This window comes from Engraulis encrasicolus, chromosome 14 (genome assembly GCF_034702125.1).
Source record: "Engraulis encrasicolus isolate BLACKSEA-1 chromosome 14, IST_EnEncr_1.0, whole genome shotgun sequence".
NCBI lineage: Eukaryota > Metazoa > Chordata > Actinopteri > Clupeiformes > Engraulidae > Engraulis > Engraulis encrasicolus.
This window is the reverse complement of record NC_085870.1, coordinates 48,038,728-48,061,227: the sequence shown is the minus strand read 5'-3', so window position 1 is coordinate 48,061,227 and position 22,500 is coordinate 48,038,728. Positions and strand designations below refer to the sequence as shown.

At 45.6% G+C, this 22,500-nt stretch overlaps 2 protein-coding genes across 2 annotated transcripts in view; one reads left to right on the top strand and one right to left on the bottom strand.

Annotated features, from left to right (window-relative positions):
- plch2b (phospholipase C, eta 2b) overlaps positions 1-13,508 on the top strand; it is a 43,906-nt gene extending 30,398 nt beyond the window's left edge. The window contains exons 13-25 of the mRNA XM_063216695.1: positions 461-564; positions 1,108-1,196; positions 2,264-2,449; positions 3,819-3,926; positions 4,206-4,330; positions 4,745-4,829; positions 5,397-5,543; positions 7,876-7,955; positions 8,523-8,757; positions 9,323-9,510; positions 9,828-10,510; positions 11,549-12,327; positions 13,459-13,508. Coding sequence (XP_063072765.1) covers positions 461-564; positions 1,108-1,196; positions 2,264-2,449; positions 3,819-3,926; positions 4,206-4,330; positions 4,745-4,829; positions 5,397-5,543; positions 7,876-7,955; positions 8,523-8,757; positions 9,323-9,510; positions 9,828-10,510; positions 11,549-12,327; positions 13,459-13,508 — 2,859 coding nt within the window. The remainder of the gene's footprint in view (positions 1-460; positions 565-1,107; positions 1,197-2,263; positions 2,450-3,818; positions 3,927-4,205; positions 4,331-4,744; positions 4,830-5,396; positions 5,544-7,875; positions 7,956-8,522; positions 8,758-9,322; positions 9,511-9,827; positions 10,511-11,548; positions 12,328-13,458) is intronic.
- A 4,650-nt stretch (positions 13,509-18,158) lies between these two features.
- The window catches only part of si:dkey-183j2.10 (glutamate receptor U1), a 13,966-nt gene continuing 9,624 nt past the window's right edge, over positions 18,159-22,500 (bottom strand). The window contains exons 5-10 of the mRNA XM_063216589.1: positions 21,100-21,179; positions 20,713-20,933; positions 20,028-20,247; positions 19,801-19,880; positions 18,970-19,134; positions 18,159-18,396 (exon numbers count right to left, since the gene is read on the bottom strand). Of these exons, the coding sequence (XP_063072659.1) occupies positions 18,298-18,396; positions 18,970-19,134; positions 19,801-19,880; positions 20,028-20,247; positions 20,713-20,933; positions 21,100-21,179 (865 nt within the window). The 3' untranslated portion in view covers positions 18,159-18,297. The remainder of the gene's footprint in view (positions 18,397-18,969; positions 19,135-19,800; positions 19,881-20,027; positions 20,248-20,712; positions 20,934-21,099; positions 21,180-22,500) is intronic.

Sequence of the window (22,500 nt, the reverse complement as noted above, 5' to 3'; positions counted from 1 at the left end):
ATTGCACAGCATTTACATCAGTTATTCCATTGTACCTAATGAGGTGGCTACATGTTGTTACTGAAAAAACCTAAAACCATTTAAAAAAAAAAGTAATTGGATTCGACCAACACAGAATCAGCTGGATTGCTCTATAGTACCTGCAACTAGTAACCAGTTATTCGTTGAAATTACATGTGTTGGAATGAATCTATGGCAGATTTTTTTTTTTTTACTTCTACTTTTACTTTTGCCACCTCTGCTATCTGGGCTATCGGGTGCATGCAGTGATCATACTCTTTGTAAATCATATGTAAATTGATTTTACTCGTGTAATATAGCTGTAATGAAATAATATGGACAACGCGACAATGACATACTGTTCTGTAAGTTATGATGTAGCGAATACTAATGTTTGTAATGTCTGAAACATTTGTAATAGTTGTAATGGTGTTTGCAATGTTTGTTTGTGTGACTTCAGAAAAAGAGACGGAGTAAAAAGAAGACAATCCTGGAGGACACGGACACGGACCCCGAACCGCTGACCAAACTCACACCACGCAAACAAGACATCAACTACGGCAGGTAAACACACACACACACACACACACACAGAGTCATTGTGACACAGCACTCCACAGCACACGGCACACAACGAAATTGCATTAATGCCTCACCCTTGCAAGGGCGCAGTCCCCAATGAGCAGTGAGGGGGGACAGTACCATGCTCAGTCATGGACTAGTCACCACTGGTTAATTACTCCCCCCGCCAACCTGGGGGGGTCAGTAGTCGAACCGGCAAATTTTGGGCTACAAGTCTGACGCCCTAACTGCTTACCCATGGCTGCCCCAAGTTCTCCTACCATTGTGAAGCAGAATTCACCAAAATTGATGGTCCCAAAGCTGACAGGACCTTGCATAAATTGTATTTTTTGTTGCACAAATGCGTTTCGGCGTGTGCCTTCTTCACCATGTTTGTGCAATAGAAAACACAATTTATGCAAGGTGCTGCCTCCTTTTGAGTTGAACATTTGGACCAGCATCTTCACAGTCAAAGTATTTAAGAGTGACGCCTGCTCCAGGCTGAACGATTGGCTTGGGATCACCCCACATCTCTCTCATCCACAGCAAGAAGAAGACGATGCGTCTCTCTCGTCACCTCTCCGACCTGGTCAAGTACACCAAGTCTGTACGGGTCCACGACATAGAAACACAAGGTGAGACACCTGCTGTCTTTACACACACACACACACACACACACACACACACACACCAGGGTTGGAACTTTCCACCAGTCCACCCATCAATGACAAATTGGCTGATGTTTCTTTGTCTCTGCATGTGATTAGCTGATGTGTCTTTGTCCCGTCATGTGGTTGGCTGATGTGTCTTTGTCCCGTCATGTGATTGGCTGATGTGTCTTTGTCCTGTCATGTGGTTGGCTGGTGTGTCTTTGTCCCGTCATGTGATTGGCTGATGTGTCTTTGTCCCGTCATGTGGTTGGTTGATATGTCTTGGTCTCTGCATGTCATTGGCTGATGTGTCTGTTTCTGCGTGTGATTCAATAAATCAAGATTACTTATATAGCACATTAACATACATAATTCAGATTGAGATTGCTAAAGATTAGAGAAAGAGAAAAGAGAAGAAAAGGAAACTATATTGTGTTATACAGTAGATAGTAGATAATTAACTAACTATCACCAAAGGCAGATGAGAATAAAGCTGTTTTTAATTTCTTTTTAAAACAAGATACTGTTGGGGCAGTTCTAATTTGGACAAGAAGTTGGTTCCTTCCTAGCCTGATTTTCATCAACTTTCAGATCTCATACCGAGATTCTGGTCTGACCAAGAAAATAACGAATAACGTTTCCATGGTTAACCCACCTCCCTCAGTTTGCAGCTGGTTGATCCCAGAAAGGGCTGCACCGAAGTTTAAACCAAACATTGTCTTAGTCCCAATGAACATCTCTGCTTAAACCACGTCACTGCCTTGAATGCGCCTCTACCCAGGGCCGTTGGAACTCCTCCTAGTTGATTGCTTCCCGACAAAGTGGGTGGAGTTCCCCAGCCCAGCGGAGCTCAGAAAGTACTTGAACGACTAATTTCACAGCGCCAAAGGTGTTGCGTCATTAAGTGTAGCCTGGCTAGTTGGTTCCAGCATTCTACAGCATAAAGACTAAATGCCATTTCATTCCATTCCATTTAATGTTTCCCTTATGTGTCTTTATCTCTGCTTGTGATTGGCTGATGTGTTTTGTTCTCTGTGTGTCATCGGCTGCAGCCTGGCAGTGCAGCTGGCAGGTGTCGTCGCTAAATGAGAGCATAACCAATCAGATTGTGCAGTTCAAGTCGGGTGAGCTGGTGCGCTTAAACCAGAGGCAGCTGCTGAGGGTCTACCCCTCCAACTACAGAGTCGACTCCAGCAACTTCGACCCACAACCATACTGGAACTCTGGAGTCCACATGGGTGAGTTGGACCATTGAGTGGACCAGTCAATCGATCAGTCAATTGATTAATCAGTTAATCAAACATTCAGTCAGTTGGCACTCCAACAATTGCATGAATTCAGTATACAGTATAGGGACATACCTCTGTCAGTCATACTGGAACTCAGGATGCCATAAGGGTGAGTAGATAATTAGTCAGTTGGTCAATCAATTAAAGGAACAGTCCACCTCATTTCAAGAAATTGCTCATATGTAGTTAAGTCCCAGTAAATTATGAGAATAGAGCTCTTCAGCGTTGACGTCAACTTGTATGCGGCGTTTGGACTACCGGTTCCATGGCGATTTTTTACATTGCAAAACGCCATAGAGATTCAGGTTTGGCAAAAATATAAGTTGCACGCCAACAACGAACATTAGCGTGTCCCCGCATCCCTTTCTCATTAGTGGAACGGATCGTATCATCATGTTGGTGTATTCACATGTTAAATCATGACGATTTTAATTCAATATTGCTAACCCCTTTCTGATCATTAAAACTTCCGAACTACATACTTTCCTTTGGTTGCCATGGGTACAACCCTCCGCACGTACATGCCGGCGCCGCTTCTGTAGTCGCCAAAAGTTTCCGGGTTTAGCATATGGACGCAACATCGTATTTATGTCGAAGTTTGACACAAAATGATCAACCATGTCATACCTACAGCCTATTTTTAACACCCTCGACAGTTTGCGGGGGTTCGCTAAGCGCATGCTTGCACTCGGAGCTTATTTGAAACTGGCCCCTATTCATTCCCAATGGAAGCCGGAAGCCGATACGAACCAGGAAGTCCTTAAATGCTAACATGAAAGACTACAATCTACTACATGCTTCCGCGTTACTGAAGAACTCTATACATAGGCTTGCATTGCATGTGTTTGCATTGCCTAGTTTAGTATAGCCACATTAAGCGTAGCAACGCAAGTCTATGGGAGCAAGGAAAACATCATCAGATGTACTTATAAACTACTTTAAAAGGAATGTAAAATTCACCAGAGTGCAAAACAGCTATTTGATCCCCCCTTGCTATAACTTGTGGCTTGATGCTAATGCTCACATTTACTTACAGTGATTATGCTATGCTATGCTAATTCTGATTCCAATAAATCTACAAATCTAATAAATAAGTACTGAAAACACTGAGAAGAAAATGATATGCACAATCATGGGAATGTGATTAATTGTTTGCATTGTATGTCATCAGTGTTGATGTTTGGTTTTGTTTTATCTGAATGTGATTACTTGTGTGTGGTGTGTGTGTGTGTGTGTGTGTGTGTGTGTGTGTGTGTGTGTGTGTGTGTGTGTGTGTGTGTGTGTGTGTGTGTGTGTGTGTGTGTGTGTGTGTCTACAGTGGCTCTGAACTACCAGACAGAGGGCCGCAGTCTGCAGATGAACAAGGCCAAGTTTGCTGCCAACGGGAGCTGTGGCTACATACTCAAACCCAAGTGCATGTGCAAAGGTGTGTGTGTGTGTGTGTGTGTGTGTGTGTGTGTGTGTGTGTGTGTGTGTGTGTGTGTGTGTGTGTGTGTGTGTGTGTGTGTGTGTGTGTGTGTGTGTGTGTGTGTGTGTGTGTCGTGCTTTATTGTTGATGTATAATACAGTACCAGAATATTACAACATCATGTTTTGTGTGTGTGTGTGTGTGTGTGTGTGTGTGTGTGTGTGTGTGTGTGTGTGTGTGTGTGTGTGTGTGTGTGTGTGTGTGTGTGTGTGTGTGTGTGTGTGTGTGTGTGTGTAGGTGCCTTTGACCCATTGGTAGACGACCCGTTGCCGGGCAACAAGAAGAAACAACTGATGCTGAAGATCATCAGCGGACAAAAACTCCCAAAACCCAGAGACTCACTAATGGGGGACCGAGGAGAGGTACACACACACACACACACACGCACATACACACACACACACACACACACACACACACACACACACACACACACACACACACACGCACATACACACACACACACACACCTGTCCAAAACCCTGAGACTCACTCATGGGGGACTGAGGAGAGGTGCACACACACACACACACACACACACACACACACACACACACACACACACACACACACACACACACACACACACACACACACACACACACACACTCATGGGGGGGTTGGACGCCCACACACATACAGTACACACACACACACACACACACACACACACACACACACACACACACACACACACACACACACACACACACACACATTCATGAAGGAGTAATAACATGGTCATAAAGTGTGTGTGTGTGTGTGTGTGTGTTTAGATCATAGATCCGTTTGTCGAGGTTGAGATCATTGGCCTGCCGGTGGACTGCCAGAGGGCTACGACTCGAACGATTAACGACAACGGTGAGAAAACTAAACTAAATGTCCATTTTATATCGATTGAGTCAAGAGTGTATACTTTTACTCACACACTTATACTAATACAACTAGCGGTCTTATGCACTGAAACATAGTGCCTAAAGTGCCATTTAAAACATAGACTAGAGTAGAGTAACTTTATTGATCCCGGGGGGAATGAAGGTGTCAAGTTAGCCTGATAAACCAGCCTAATGTGAGACTGGATGTGTAATTTAGTCTGGCCCCGATGAACGATACATTCGAAGATTGTTGATGAGAACAACACGTTGTTTTTCAAACCGTGCCTGCGCTCTGACCAATCAGCGATCTTTCTCGTTGATGTGCTTTCCCATCATTCGTAGTCACTCCCTCAAAACCTTTGTAGGTTCGTAGCTTCGTAGTCACTCCCTCAAAACCCCGCCTGCTTTGATTCAAAACAAATTCAAAACAAATCTCTGCGCTGTGATTGGTTCGCCAGATTCAGGGCAATGTGTTCAAAATGTTCGACTGATCCGAGGCCAGACCCACTTGCAGCCGAAACATTTCGGTGTGTTAATTTGTGTTATTTGACAGGTTTTAACCCCATGTGGGAGGAGACCCTGCTGTTCTCGCTCCACATGCCTCAGATAGCTCTGGTGCGCTTCAGCGTGTGGGACCAGGACCCCATTGGACGCAACTTCATCGGCCAGAGGACCATCAACTTCAACAGCATGCTCACAGGTACACATAGACTTCAATAACATAGTATTCTAACGTACACATACACTTCAATAACATAGTATTCTAACGTACACATACACTTCAATAACATAGTATTCTAATGTACACATACACTTCAATAACATAGTATTCTAACGTACACATACACTTCAATAACATATTCTCAGGTACACATAGACTTCAATAACATAGTATTCTAACATACACATGCACTTCAATAACATAGTATTCTAACGTACACATAGACTCCAATAACATTGTATTCTAACGTACACATACACTTCAATAACATATTCTCAGGTACACATAGACTTCAATAACATAGTATTCTAACGCACACATACACTTCAGTAACATATTCTCAGGTACATATAGACTTCAATAACATAGTATTCTAACGTACACATACACTTCAGTAACATATTCTCAGGTACACATAGACTTCACTAACATATTCTAAGGTACACATAGACTTCAATAACATATTCTCAGGCACACATAGACTTCAATAACATATTCTCAGGCACACATATACCATGTCTCAAATGACGCACATGTGTCAGTGCATTGGCCTTAAGTGCACAGTGCACACAATGCACTGAGGTCTTGAGTGCATAGTGTCACGGTACATGCACACCGACGGCGCGGTTATCCACAGTACGTCCACACAGCCTGATCTCCAAAAATTCTGTGCTCCTGGACACGGATGTTAAGGACACGAAATCTGTGTCCTGGAGCACGGATTTTGCCAAAATTCCGTGCTCCTGGACACGGAATTGTTTTCTGTGCTCCTGGACACGGAATTGTTTTCTGTGATGGACACACGGAAGTGCTTTCTATAGGCTATTACCACAGCACTGTGTAACTCTATCATTAGAAAAATAGATACCAAATGCTAATCCTAAACAAAATAATGCTATAGCAATTTAAGTTGTGCCCTGACCAAAACATTCCCTAACCTTAACCTGTCATTAAAGACATATTTTTGAGAAATACTGTACCTTTTCCAGTTGGTTGCTAGGCTATCAAATTCATGTAATGAATGAAAGAAATCTAGCTGTGCCCAGACCAAAACAAAAAGACTGTGGAAACATAGAGCTGTGGGAGTAACCTATAGAGAGAGCACTTCTCTGTGTCCATCACGGAAAACAATTCTGTGTCCAGGAGCACGGAAAACAATTCCGTGTCCAGGAGCACGGAATTTTGGCAAAATCCGTGCTCCTGGACACGGATTTTGTGCCCTTACCATCCGTGTCCAGGAGCACAGAATTTTTGGAGATCATGTTGGTCCACAGAACGTGTTCTGCGTTAGCAGTCCGAAACGTTGAGAATACATTAAAACAAATCATGCCTTGCACACAGGAACACGGAGTAAGCGCGGCGCATGTCTGTCCCGACCGGACATGTCCGTGTTGCTCCTTGAAAATAGAACTCGAGTCTATTTTCCTGCGCGGACGTCCGCGTTCAATGCGCGGCTCCCATTGAAAATGAATGGCTGCTGCCCGTGGATAGAACGTGGACGTTGACTGTGCAGTGTGAAAGGCAGCCCGCGAACCTCTCGTACTCGCACTGCGCACGGAGACGTTAAGGAAACGTGCTGTCTGTGTGTGCATGTACCGTCAAGGGAAAGTCTAGACTTTTTTTTCAGCGTGAGCACCCTACACGTTGAAACACAATGCCCGAAGTGCACACATGCGCCATTTGAGACACAGCAATAGTCTTCATTAAAATGCTCTCAGGTACGGACATTAACATCATCGAACCTTTAAGGCCGGCCGCACACTGGCTCCGACAGCACTGCGGCGCACTTTTGCTTCCGACAGAATTCGGACCCCCAAACCCAATTTCACACGAACATTGCATTGATAGTCAATGGGCGGCGCTGACAAAATAGAACTTGTCTCTAATTGCTATCCGACATTGGCGAATGTCCTCGGACATCGGCGCCAGTGTGCGTGGTTCTATTGAAAACAATGAAATCGAATTTTAGCTGAGCAGTGCTCAGCACTTTGTCGGAGCCGGTGTGCGGAAGCCCTAACAGCATGGTCTCAGGTACTCACACTACTGTAGACTTTAACAATGCTTTAATGCTACATAATTAACAGTATGCTAAGTAACTAAATAACAACATGCAGCAACTATAAGGTACCCATAGGCCGTTTATTGATAATCATGTTAAGGTGATTGTGAGGTAATGACAATGAGACACTATTACACACATCTGTCTCATAATGCATGCACACAAGTGTTTTGTGAAGAGGGCTGATTGGAAAATGTCATCAGAAATGCCCTAAGGTATAATATATAACTTGATGCTTGAATCCTGTGTAAGGTTACCGCCATGTGTACCTGGACACGTTGGATGAGGCCTCCATCTTTGTGCATATTTCAATGTCTGACACTAGCGGCAAGGCAAGTTTACTAGCAAAAAGTAGCAATGGTAATATAGCACTGCAGCAAACTAGTACTAGCATTTAACCCATAGCATAGTAGCTGTGGCACTCACTAACCACAGCAACGCTGTTGTGTGTAGAAGTAGAACTATGCATGTTATTCTAGTAAAGTAGTGCTATCTCTAGCCGCATACGCTAGGAATGCTTATCCTGTGATTGAACTACTGCCATAGCTAGTTTCACGACTAACTGGCAAAGTAGCCCTAAACCTTATGCTAGTTTAAGTACTAACAATCAAAGTAGTGGTAAATATGTAGCCTATAGTCAAATGAGTTTAACAGTAGGAGTTGGAGTTCTTTTTGGAGTATGAAGATGCTTTGTCTGTTCATCTGCTAGACTTTTGCTGTTCTAAATTAATTCTGATGTGGGAATCACAAGATATTTAGACAATAATCTATCTATCTGTCCAACACTATATCCATGACTACCATGTTGATAGCAGGCTACAGCTTCATGTTCATAGACAATGCAATGCAGTGTTAGCATGGTAGTCATGGCAACCATGTTTGATTGTGTGACGTGGCAGCACAAGGGTCACGGCATGAAGAAGTTTCTCCAGAGGGCGTCCAACGGCCCAGCGATGGGATTGGCTAAGGGGAAGATGATGTCGTCTGAGTCGTCGCTCTCCAAACCCTTCTCGGACGACGACACCAGCTCCCATGGCAGCCGAGACCCCACCCTTACGAGAGGGCCGAACAGCGAGCCGATGCGGAGAGCACAGAGGGTCTACTTCCAGGAGCCGGCATTAGAGAAACCCAGGGGTGGGTATAGGCTCTGCTGTATTATAAAGAGGGGTGGGTATTGGGTTACTGCCTTATGTAGAGACCCAGGGGTGGGTATTGCCGTTGCTGTTCTATGACGACTGTGGAGAGAACAGGATTTGAGAGACCAAGGGGAGGGTAGAGGGCTACACTATTTGATGGAGCCAGGGGTGTGTATTGGGGCTGGAGAAACCCAGGAGTGGGTATTGGGGCTGCTGTCTTATGAAGACAGGGGAGAGTAGAGGTTTGGAGAGGCGGAGGGGAGGTTTGAGAGACCAAAGGGAGGGCATGGGATTGGAGAGACCCAGGGGCTGGGTACAGGAGTAACTGTCTTAGGTGGGTAAGGGGTGGGTTGAGGGGTTACTGTCTGTCTGACGACAGGGGAGAGTAAGTGCCCTTGAGCAAGGCCCCTATCCCCACATTTCTCCAGGGACTGTAACCAACACCATGTTAACTGTAAGTCGCTTTGGATGAAAGTGTCACCTAAGTGTAATGTAATGTAGTGTAATGTATTGTAATGTAATGTAATGTAATGTAATGTAATATAATGTAATTTTCTCCCCAGGCCGCAGGAGCCGCATGTCGTCGGAAGCGAGTTCCACAGGAGCGGAGATCAACTACGGATACATCAACTGGGCCAGCGAGGACTCCCGCGATGCATCTGACATCGAGACGCCACCTGTCCGCACACGCTGGCCGGCCCTCAACAAGCAGGAGAGCGCCTCCTCCGAGCGCTCCTGTGGCTCTCCGCAGGTGTGTGTGTGTCTGTCTGTGTGTGAGAGAGAGAGAGCGAGAGAGTTTGTGTGTGTGGGGGGTGGTTGTGTGTGTGTGTGTGTGTGTGTGTGTGTGTGTGTGTGTGTGTGTGTGTGTGTGTGTGTGTGTGTGTGTGTGCGCGCGTGTGTGTTTGAGTGTCGCGTGTGTCTGTATGAGATTATTGTCAATGTCTTATCTGTGTACTATATGTTTAACTGCACATTGGAGACTGGTGAAACACAATTTCTATGTTCTGTGTTAATCCCTTGTTACATAGATTTTTCACAATAAAATACACTTTGACTTTGACTTGACAGCCTTTAGACCCGAGGGAACCTCCGCCCAAGCCGAGCCGGGACCCTGCGTTCTTACAGTCAGCAGAGGGACAGAAGGATGCCGCATTGGAAATCATGGTTCCTATCATACCAAAACTGCAGAACAGGTGGAACTTGATGGTCCCTCATCCACATGACACTCCTCCGCGGTTGCGACGGCAATCTGCAGTTTTGGAACCTACGGACTTGCAGCAGCTGACCAATCAGGACCAAACAACCACGAGACAACTAGCCAATCAGGAACACCCAAGTCCAAGAGCACTCCAACTACTCAAGCCACCAGAACAGGATCTGGAGGCCAGCGTTTTAGAACTGTTTGACCAGCCAGTAGAACCCAGAACAGACCAGAACATACTTTTACCTTTCCCACCAACAGACAAAGGCCTGGAGGTTAGGACAGACTCCAGGACAAAGAGCCACCTCCAGGAGATGATGTCACTTCCTACTATAGAGGAACCAATGGAGTCCGATGAAGAACTGGTAGAACACATAGAACAGGTGGAACCCACTCCCAGATCTCTAGACAGCGGCTCCAGAGTGTTACATCCAATAGATGAGCGACCAGAGCTCAAACCACAGGACAGGAGACCTTTGAACCAACCTGGGCTGATAGATGCTGTAGACCAGCGCCCTGAGGCTACAGACTTAGAGCCTGTAGACCAGCCGTCAGTACCTGAGCCACAAGCCAATGCTTTACTGTCTGCCGACCAACTTTTGCAGTCAGTAGTAGATAGAGTAGATGAATTACCCAGGCAAGAGTCTGGAGCTGTGGGGCTGTTACATCCAACACTGTTTTCCTCTGAGGAGATGGTAACTGTGCCTCCTCTGTCCAGTCAGGCCCGTGCACGGAGCCCTCTGTACCTCATCCACCAACACAATCAGGACGAGATAGCTGTTCTCCCAAAGCCTCTAGAACCCTTTCCTGCCGTGGACCCTCTTGTTTCACTGGCTCTATCAGAACCCACACCGGCTACTGTTCCATTTGTTGTACCACTTGTACCACTGGAACCCACAGCTGCGAAACCTCTTGTTCCAATGACTCTATCAGAACCCACACCTGCAGGGGAATCTCTTGTTCCATTGGATCTATTAGAGTCCACAACTGAAGTAGATACGTCTGTTCCATTAGTTCCTGCAGAACAGATTCCTGAAGTGGAACCTCTCATTCCATCGGAACCCACGCCTGCAGGAGAACCTATAGTTCCATTGAATCTATTAGAATCTACAAATGAAGTGCAGACTTCTGTCCCATTAGTTCCTACAGAACTTCTTTCTAGAGTGGAACCTGTCCTTCCATTGGAACCCACACCTGCAGGAGAACCTCTAGTTCCATTGACTCCTGTTCCATTAGTTCCTGCAGTACTTTCTCCTACAGTGGCACCTCTCGTTCCAGTGGCTGCATTGGAATCCAGGTCTGCCGTTGAACTCACAGAACAGATTGACCTTTCACCTGCAGCGATTCCCATGACCCCCCCGCTCCCTGTGACCCCTCCAACCTCTGTGTCCCCTGCTGCCCTTGGGAGGCAGGTAACCTTCAGTGACCAGGGCACTCAGACGGACCCCATCCACATCCCTGCCGTGGTTCTCTACAACACCCCCGAGCTACCTCGCAGGACGCGTCTCCCACCATCCCCGCTACCACCAACCCCCACCCCCACCCCCTCCTGGAGGTCCTCCGCCTCCACCTCCCCCTCCGTGTCCAGGAAAACCTCCCCGAGTCCTGACCCCCTTAGGAAGACGCCCCCCATCTACCAGGCCCCCTGCCCCCCTCCCCGCAGAGGCTACTCCATCCTCCACCACACCCAATCCAGCCCATCCTTCAGCGAGCGGCGTACCAAGAGTGTTCCCCACCGCCGGCCTCCACCACCCCCCAGGACCCCACCCCGTCCCCCCCGCCGTAGGCTGGACTCACAGAAATCCACCCCAGAGCAGAAACCAGATAACCAACCCCCCAACCCACCTCCAAGGCATCACACCCCCAACCCACCACCAAGCCATCACACCCCTGACCCATGGACAAGCCGTCACTCCCCTGATCCATCCACAAGCCACCACACCCCCAACCCATGGACAAACCGTCACACCCCCGAGCCATCAACAAGCCGTCACATCGACCCATGGACAAGCCGACACTCCCCTGTTCTGGCAGAGCAACGGCCCGATCACCAACCCACCAGCCGTCATTCCCCTCTCCTGCCCGATCACCAACCCCCCAGCCGCCACCTTCCAGCCCTTCCGGACTGCAGTCGCCACCCTTCAGCCTTGCCGGACTCCAGTCTCACTAGCGCCGCCCCGGTGGCAGAGGAGGGGTTGAGCAGCGGAGGCAGCCAGGACAGCCTGGACCTGAGCAGCCTGCCGTCTAAGGCCGGGGTGGGGGAGCGGAGAGGGGAGCAGGAGGCAGGGACACTGCAGAGGGAGATGGCTGCACTCTTCACTCATAGGATGATGGAACTACGATGTGGATCACCCATGCTGTTCAGGGGTAAGGGAACACAATTTTTTTGTATTTATTTAACTTTCTTTAACCAGGAAGTGGTCCTGTTTAGTTAAAATAATTCTTCTGGGGAATACTAGATACCACATGCTGTTCAGGGGTAAGGGAACACTAGATACCACACATTGTTATGGGAAAGAGAACTTACAGGCATTTCCCATGTTCATGAACCTGTTAATGCCCAATGATCTATTAGGGGTAAATGAAATTCAAGAATACCAGATACATCGCGCTATTCAGGGTTAAGAGAATGCTTGATGCTATATGCTCGTCAAGGTTTAGAGAATATCAGATCACTCATGAAGAACATATAGATTCATGTAGAATCCATGTACATAGATGTTAGAGAGCCTCTACATACCCCTAATGCTCTTTACGGGCAAGAGAATATGGATACCCTCCCTGCTCATTAGGTCGGCCCCACACTAGAGCATGGCGGAACGGCGGTGAGATGACTGAGGTCTTTCTGCTAACGCTGCATTCACACCAACGGCGCGGCCATCCACAGTACGTGTCCGTTATCAGTCCAAAACTGTTAGAATACATGAAAACAAATCATGCCTTGCACACAGGAGCGCGGTGTAAGCGCGGCGCATGTCCGTCCCGCCCGGACATGTCCGCGTTGCTCCTTGAAAATAGAACTCGAGTCTATTTTCCTGCGCGGACGTCCGCGTTCAATGTGCGGGCTCCATTGAAAATGAATGGCTGCTGCCCGCGGATAGAACGTGGACGTTGACTGTGCAGTGTGCAAGGCAGCCCGCGAACCTCTCGGACTCGCACTGCTCACGGAGACGTTAAGGAAACGTGCCGTCCCTGTGTGCATGTACCGTTAGTTTCGGCCGGTGTATTCTACTCTGCCTTCAAAATCCCCTCCACAGCCAAAGCTAGTGTGCTACTTTGCCATTCATTGGAATGGGACACCGCCAGTCAAAAATCCACTCCAGTTCTATTTTCCAAATGCAGCACGGAGCGGAGCGGGCTCCCGCGCCACCGACACCCGACTACCGGGTGGTGTGGAAGAACAGATATGTTTCCATGTATTTTCGCCACCGCCGGTAAAAAACGCTTTCGTCCTGCAACGCTTGAGGTTTAACAATGTGTCTCTCCCTCTTTCCACAGATGACAAAGATAATGAAGACGATGAAGATGATGAAGTAGCTGGACTGTGACTCATGGGGCACACAGACTGAAATTCAGTGGTGTATGTTCAGTGGAATACTAGCAGTATTGGTATATGTCAATGGAATGCTAGCAGTGCTGGTATATGCCAATGGGATGCAAGCATAACTTTGGTGTATCATGTCAATGCTAGCAGTACTGGTCAATGCTAGCCATATTATTGTACATCAGATGAATGCCTACTGGTACAGTATATGTCAATGGAATGCTAGCAATTCTGGTGTATGCCATTGTTTTTTAACTGGTGTGCAACAGAGTATACTCTACAGCATATGAAGGATTCCTCTTCCTGGGACTGAGGTTCTTTGATACAGGGGGCACAGTTATACGTATGTAATAATTTGTATATACTGTATTTATGACTGTATATATTTCAATTTCTTAATAATGCAATATTTAAGTTAGCTATTGTGTGGTGACATTAAGCGTCTATAGGGTCAGTCCTCTGTGACATCATCATTAGACTGACGTCATCATGACAAATGTCGCATTCCCCGGCGGTAGGAGCTTCCCAATATGCAACCAGGAGGCAGCTACCTCCCACTTGAAAGCGTTCCAACCAGCAAGTCAAACTTGAAGTATTCTATCACTCACTGTGCACCCATGCTGTGCACTGTCATTGCTGTGTTGACGTCACAATTTCACATCACATTTCAGCATGTAGGAGGACAGAAAGATCCCATCTCTCACCCTCGGGGAATGCACTATTACAGTATGTGAGTGTGCTGTCTGATGTCACCGTTGCTATATGATGTCATCTGTGATGAGTAGAGCAGAGTGTAGACGGCGTACGTTTATATGGGTTCTAAATTTTGTTTATAACCTGACTGCACACAACTCAACCTCTGATTGTTGGAAACCGCTGTCGGTCAAAAAATTAGCTCATGTGGTTGGCTGCCAGTGTCTTGCCCCTCCTCATAACATCGTGTTGATAAACACTGAGAACCCATGTATAGTAGAGTAGAGCATAGACGTATACAGGAACAATAAAATAGGACACAGAGCCTTTAAATTATTAGTTTATTTTTTATTATTGATTATTTTTCATTACATGTGCCAGAGCCACCGTCTCTCCAATCTGTGTATGAATGGGGAGTGTATGCTCTACGAAAAAAATGTGTGAGAGAGCAGCTTTTTTACATATTCATGTGTATAACCCACAGCACTGCCAACTGTACAGATGGACAAATAAAAAAACATTCTCCAGTCATGATTGCTACCTTAGTGACCATCTCACCTTGAAATAAAAACACTCTCCACTTAACGTCTGTTTACTGTACTGAGAGTTTGACCTTGAAATAAAAACATTCTCCATTTAACATCTGTTACTGTGGTGAGAGTTTGACCCGAAATAAAAAAACATTCTCCACTTGACAGCTGTTCATGTGATGAATGTCTGCTAGCAGTGCTGTTGTACGTCAATGGAATGCTAGCAGTACTGATGAATTTTAATGGAATGCTAGCAGTACTGATGAATGTCAATGGAATCTATTTTATTTCTCCTTTATTTTACTAGGAGGCACATCGAGGCAATTGCCTCTTTTCCAAGTGAGCCCTTGCCAAGAAAGCAGCTAAGACGCAAAACACACTACATGGGACACATACAGGCACATAAAGACAAAACAGACATCTCACAAATGTCAGCATATCCACAAAGAGCAAGGAATTCACGATTAGGACATAAAACATGCAGCAATCTAGAACCATGCAGAAATAAATAATTATGTGGGATGTAACCAAAACATGCAAGCAAGACAAGTAGAGCTTAGCTAAAGCAAAATGTCAGGACATTTACAAACCAGGCAACACAAAAACGCCAAAACAATTTCACAGACAATTTCAAGCATGAATGAATGAATGAATGAAGCTTTATTGTCATTGTATAGGTACAACGACATTGGTAAAGTGCAGATGCTCACAGTGCTTAAAAATCAACAGAGAAAACTATATATATACTGTATAAAAATAATTACAATTTTTATACAGTATATATAAGTCAGCTGTGCAAAATTAAGTGTGTAGATTGCTTTTGGATAAAAACTGTCTTTTAGCCTGTTAGTTTTTGTACCCAGAGCCCTGTAACGCTTGCCTGATGGAACAGTTTATGTCCATTATGGTAGGGGTCTCTGATGCATAAGACATTCTCCTGGAGTCACCTCCAATAGATGAAACAAATAAACGTCATTTTATGGGAGAATTTTATGACAGCAGTGGTGTTAGCTCATGTTCTGTTCTTCTATCTTGGTTAGGCCCTCTTGATATAGGTGTGTTGCTTGCACATATGGCATTCTTATTCACATTTAAAAACCTCAGTCAATGCAATGTAAAGACAGGCTGTTCACAATTGCTGGCTTTGATCACTTGTAATTGTGAAAGCGAGCATTGCACCATCTCACTGGTCATTTATGATCAGATCGCTTTATGCTTATATTATGCATTATTGCATTCATTCAGATGCACAGTTGTGTGTGTGTGCGTGTGTGTGTGTGTGTGTGTGTGTGTGTGTGTGTGTGTGTGTGTGTGTGTGTGTGTGTGTGTGTGTGTGTGCAGGGCCGCTGACAGCCTTTACCAGGCCCCGGACTAAATCATCTGAAAGGGCCCCCCTCTCAATAAATACAATATAATTGGGTCCCAATTCTGGGGCCCGTCTTTCTCAGGGCACGGGTCAACTATCCCATTTTTGTTCCCCCCCCACCCCCTTTATTTCATTAAGGTCAAAACTTTTGCCATGATGGTCTTAAAAAAGTCTAAAATTGCACTTGTTAAAACCTGCAGACAGACACCCTGTCTTCAGTGACATCATCATGAGAGTGTGATGTCATCATGACTTACATACAGTAAGTGTGCTGTCTGTGAAGTGTCCTAGCTTTGCTAGGACGAGTAATGCCATTTTTTCACGAATTTCACCAAGGAGTATCCAACTATTAATTACACTTAGACCAAGTTATTGGATACTTATTGGATTGGTGAAACCTGCTAAAATGGGCGTTACTCGTTTTAGCAAGGCTAAGACACTTCACTTTGAGATATACAGTACCCATGATGTCATCTGTGATGAGTAGGGCAGAGTGTAGGCTGTGTACATACAGTAGAGTACAGTATAGAAGTCTACAAGAACAATAAGAGAGGACACAGAGTGTTTAATATATTAGTTTATTTTGTATTAATTATTATTCATTACATGTGCCAGAGCCACCATCTCTCCATCTGTGTATGAATGGGTAGGTGTGTGGGGCCGTTTTTTGATGCTCTACCTACAAATGTGTGTGAGAGCATTTTCGCTTGCGTTATTCATGTGTATAACCTACAACACTGGCAACTGTACAGAACCACAAAAAAACATTCTGCATGTACAATTGCTACCTTCATCATCATCTTATATTTATGCGTCATGGGACAACCACTTTAAGCATCTGTATACAAAAAACGCCATCTTAAAGAATCTTTCTAACACCATATTCCAATGCCTGAGTCTCCAATACAGTACAACCGTCTACCGTTGTCTGCTCTACCACCTCCACCTTCAAGTATGTATCTGTCTACTGCAATCTCACACGTCTGTCCAACTACAACTGGCATCTTCAAGTATCAGGGTCTCCACTAGCCTACGCATGGGAAGGTCTCCAGACTTTGTTGAAGACACAAGGACTCCAACACAACCATATAAAAGTCTATGGATGGGAGTTATGACTTTTTATTTCAATACAATACAATCCATTGCAATAGAAATGTATACAATAGTCTATACTTGGGACTTGTTATTATGCAGGCACAAGCATACAACAGTCTACAGTTGGGGATTAATATTGCGGTTATTTTAATTCCATTTCTCAAACAGATTAATAGCCTGGCTAAACCAATATGGTGATTCTAGCGCATACACACCAACACATATTCAAAACCTGCTGGATGGAGTATAGTGTGACAGTACCTCACACACACACATATCGGACACACATACTTATATAAGGTGATGCAGGACGCTGTAAGTAGCACTTGAGGACAAACCAGGGGTGTGTTTCTCGAAAGCATAGTTGTTAGCCAGTCAGCAACTTGGCTTGTCAACAGACTGGCATTCTGCAATGGCATTTGTATACTTCACGCTAGTGCATTCCATGTTGTGGTGCAACAACTTCGCATGTTAAATGGTGCTCTACAACGCCACAGAAAAGCATTTTTTTTGTCACGCAAGAGAATTGGCGAAATTCAGTCCTGACCAAAACCACCCCTAACCGTAACCTGTCACAGGGCGTTGTAGACCACGAGTTCACACGCAAAGTCGTAGTGTACATACGCGATAGACTGTTCAAGTCGGCGCACACACTGTGCATGATGCCATGTTGTTGTCAATGGGGTGTCGCATTGAAAACAGCAAAGTAGCTAACATAGTTAGCAAATAAGGTTTCAAGAAATGCCCCCAGGCTTGTGCAAAGCAAATGAACACACTTCAAATGAAACACACAAACCACCATACATAAACACATACACACACCACCAGACTGAAATACTGAAATACAATACCACTGTGCCACTGATTTTCTGTCCAAAGGTAGTGTGTGTAAATGGGCATCTCCTTATGGTGAGAATGTGCATGTGTGGATGGTGTGTGTGTGTGTGACTGAGTGTCTCTGGAAGGGAAGGGTTTGTGTGTGTGAGTGGTGTGCTGCCATGTGCATGAAGGAAGTGTGCATGTGTGAGGAGAGTGTTTGTGTGTTAGGGGAAAGTGTGTGTGTTTGGGAAGAGTGTGTGTGTGTGCTTGCATGTGTACTGTGTGTGTGTTTAGGCCTTGGTCTTCTCCGCTGCCTCCTCCGTCCTGGCACCTCCCCCTCCTCTCAACCGCTGACTCAGCTCCTGAGACAACACCGTACAGCAGGACTTCTACACACACACACACACACACACAAAACATACACACACACACACAAAATATGTACACACACATGAGCACGCACACACACACACACAAAGCACACATGAGGGTGTGAGAATATGGGTCAATACAGTATGTGTGTGGGGGTGAACAGCACTAAAGCATGAACTAGTGCTTGCCCTCTGTGTATGTGTGACCCACCTCTTCTACATAGTGTGTTTTGTGTATGTGTGGGTGTGTCACGTTTGTGTGTCACCCTTTGTTCCTGTGCGCCGGTGTGCATGTTTGCGAATATACTAACTACAGTATACTGCATATGTGAGATCGGGCATGTTTACATGATGTTTTTAAAGGTGCACTGTGTAGGATGGTGACTAGGTACTACAACTTTGCTTCTCACTAAAACTGTACTGTGTATTGTCAAATTTCATCTTTTCATGAATATTTACGAAGTAATAAACTAGTATGACCAAACTACTGTAAGTTTTGCAGCTTAAATGTCTAGTTCTGGAAATTCAAAATGGCAGACATGGAGAAGATCGCCCTTTTCATGTATGAAACGTGCTGTGTTTGTGTGTTACCCTCTGCTCCTGTGCGGTGCGTCGTGCACGGCCAGCGAGCTCCAATAGGGCGATGAGGAGGGAGGAGCCAAGGCCGACAGCCAATAGGATAAAGACACCCCGCATGCCGTGACCTTTCACCCCCGAGCCGTCGCCGCCGTTACCAACGCAGCTGCTCGCCCACCACTACACACACAGACAGACACACACACACACACATACATACACACACACAATGTAATGAGTGATCCAAGATTCAAGACATTGTCTGTTACTTGACTATTACGGCATCACATTACATTACACTTAGCTGATGCTTTTATCCAAACCGACTTACTTTTTCTTTTTTTTTAGATATAGGGTATTGGTTACTATCCCTGGAGCAATGTGGGGTTTGGTGCCTTGCTCAAGGGCGTTTCAGCCATGGTTTGAGGTGTAGGGAGAGGTAAGGGTGGGATTTGAACCTACAACCCTCTGATCTTAAGACCACCACAAACCATAAGTATTTTTTAAATTCTGTACCTTGCTGCATAGGTAGGCCAGTTCTCCTCACTCAGCTAGCAGTGTAGGAGTGTGGGGTTAGGTGTCTTGCTCAAGGGCACCTCAGCCATGGAGTGAGGTAGGGGAGTGGTAAGGGTAGGATTTGAGATCCCATGCCTTATACGAATGATCCCAAGTATTATACGAATGGTCCCCTCGGAACAATTCATTAGACGAAACGACCTGTACCCGGATTTGAACATGCAACCCTCTGTTCTAAAGACCATCTCCTTATCCACTACTAGGCAATTGCTGCCATTTAAAATGCTACGTATTAGAAGATGAAAAGTGCCACCGGTGCTCATACGATACCTTGCTACGCAGGTAGGCCAGCTCTCCAGCTTCACTCAGCTGCAGGATGGCTATGCTCAAGTTCTTTAGCATGGGGGAGCCTGTAACGCACACGCACACACAAATACACACTAATAGTAGATGCTTTTATGTATTTTTAGTTATTTCGATACATTGGTATTGGTTACAGTCCCTGGAGTAATATGCTTAGCCACAGAGGTGTCAAAAGTGAAAGTAAAAAATGTTACCTAGTTGTGTGACGATGCTGTACCCCCTCATCCCGATGACCTCGTGTGCGCGTACGAGTTCGCAGTATCGTGCAACGGCGAGGTCCAGTGAGACAGACTCCCCTATGAAGGCGTAGTTCCCCTCCCGCGCCCGACTCACGCCCTCATCCATCGACGCCACCAGGCTCTTACGACGCTCCATGTGCTCGTAGATACGCCGGTACGAGGGGTTGTTGGAGTTCTGGAGGACACGCACACACACAAGGATTATTATTACACACTCACACGCACACACTCACAATTGTTTTTTTCCTCCCTTGACTTTGACCTGTGTTAATGCCTGTTGTACGTGTAGAGCAACCATGACAAACCATGGTATAACCATGGTTACTACAGTAAAACCATGGTCGATATTCGTAAGGGTATTGTTGTTTTTACACTCAGTGTTACTATTCTTTCTCTGTTTTATCATGCGAGTCGTTTCATTGTTTTTTTATTCATACATCTGATGTTTTTTATTTTATGTGAAGCACATTGGGCTGCCTGTGTATGAAATGCGCTCTATAAATAAACCTTACCTTACCTTACCTTACCTAAAGGTAGGCTAATCAGACCGACACAAACTCATGTATTCAAAGCTAACTATACATATACACTCCTGTATACAGCTTGAGCATGTCACCTTGAGATCATAACTTGATCTGACCTTGAAGAAGCTGAGCGTGGAGGAGCCGGCGAGCGTTCCGTACTCGATGACTTCCTGATTGGCCAAATCCTCAAAGCCCTTGATCATGAGGTGGGTGGGCTCAGAGGTCTTGTGGGAGGCGCTTAAGTTGGCAAAGTAGCAGGAGAGGAGGACAAGCCCGAAGACCCACCACACACAGCTGATGACGCGTGCAGACACACTCCTAGGGTGGGGGCCCGCGCCTACACACACACACACACACACACACACACACACACACACACACACACACATTGTAAACAATAGGGCAAATATATGCAGTGTGTATAGCCACCAACACACTGCGCTCACCACACGAGCATACAGAGTGGGGGTGGGGACCTGCACCTACGTAGAAGGTGTGTGTACCTTGCAGGCTGAGGGCTCCAGCGGCGTACCACAGGCTGTGCAGCATGGTGAACTTCTCCTCCGACTCCGGCGGGCTCAGCCTATCACAGGACAGAACACAGAGACTGGCCTATCACAGCACAGAACATAAGCCCGATAGGCTAGACCATTCATTTAGAATTACTTCGTCGTTTAGTCGTCCACCAGACAGCCAGCCTGGCAGCCAATAAGCGATCACAGTTGGGCGCATAACAACATACGTAATGAACGTGAATTGTCAGCAATTGGTCACCACTCATTTGAAACGAGGGGTGCGTTTCTCGAAAGTGCAGTTGTCAGCCAACTAGGGTAGTTGCTTAAGGGAAATTGCATTGCAAACAACAAAGAAGATAACGTAGTTAGCAACAGGCGCGGCTGGTTCATTAAGGGCAGATGGGCACTGCCCCTACAAAGATTCTTCCTGAGAAAAGTAGATCCATTCAGAAATTGTAGATAAAATATGTATTGCAACCTCAATCACACTGGGAATCTTATTACATCAATGTTGTGGTTTGTGACGATCTTTGCGAGTGGAATCGGGTTTTATTTTTGCTGAGAAGTCTAGTTTACATCCAGTGTGGCTGTTTAACGTTAGGTCTATGGCCACTGTCCTGGGCAGATTTCTCGCTGCCCTCAGCTAAGACCGGCCCCCTCGCCCCGATCGTATTCTACAAAATTACCATTGTAGCCTACTTAGCATAATATCATAACATAAGCGCGCCTGTATAGATGCTATACGTAGATGCTATCAGATGTACGATCTGCCCTGACCAATGACAGGTCTGTGGCCCTGACTGACTTTGAGAAAGACACAAAAAAACATATTACTCCGCTCTTCTCTAACCTGTGGGTTTTTATTAACTTCATTGCCGCAAATTTCTCTTACAAAATTGTTGGATTAAACGGATAACCATTTTGGATTTGACAAAGGATATGTGTTGGCTGGTTAAGGATTCAAGTTTGGTAGGTAAAGTCTTAACTGTATATTTGCTATATTTCATAGTTTAAGGTTTTATGACTTAAGTCTTTGCATAATGGGTAACTGGCTGTTATTTAATGAAATATGTGGGCTTGCAATGTTGAGACAGCATGCAAATGTCTAGCTTTGTCCATGTGTGTTTGAGTCTGAGCTAGCTACCCCTAGCTGATGACGTTCTCTAAGAATCTGTGTTGGGCTTACTACAGTTTAAACAAAGTGTGAGGGATTATGAACGAAGTCATTGTAAAATAGGGAAACTGGAAGTGATTTAATGACATATCCTAGCTTATTGAGCTTGGGATGTTGTTGACAGCTTCATTTCTGCTCAGCTTAATTTCTGCTGTGTCCCCGAAAACTAGCTAAAAAATCAAACCTGGACACGGTCCTGCCTAGCAGTGCAGAAC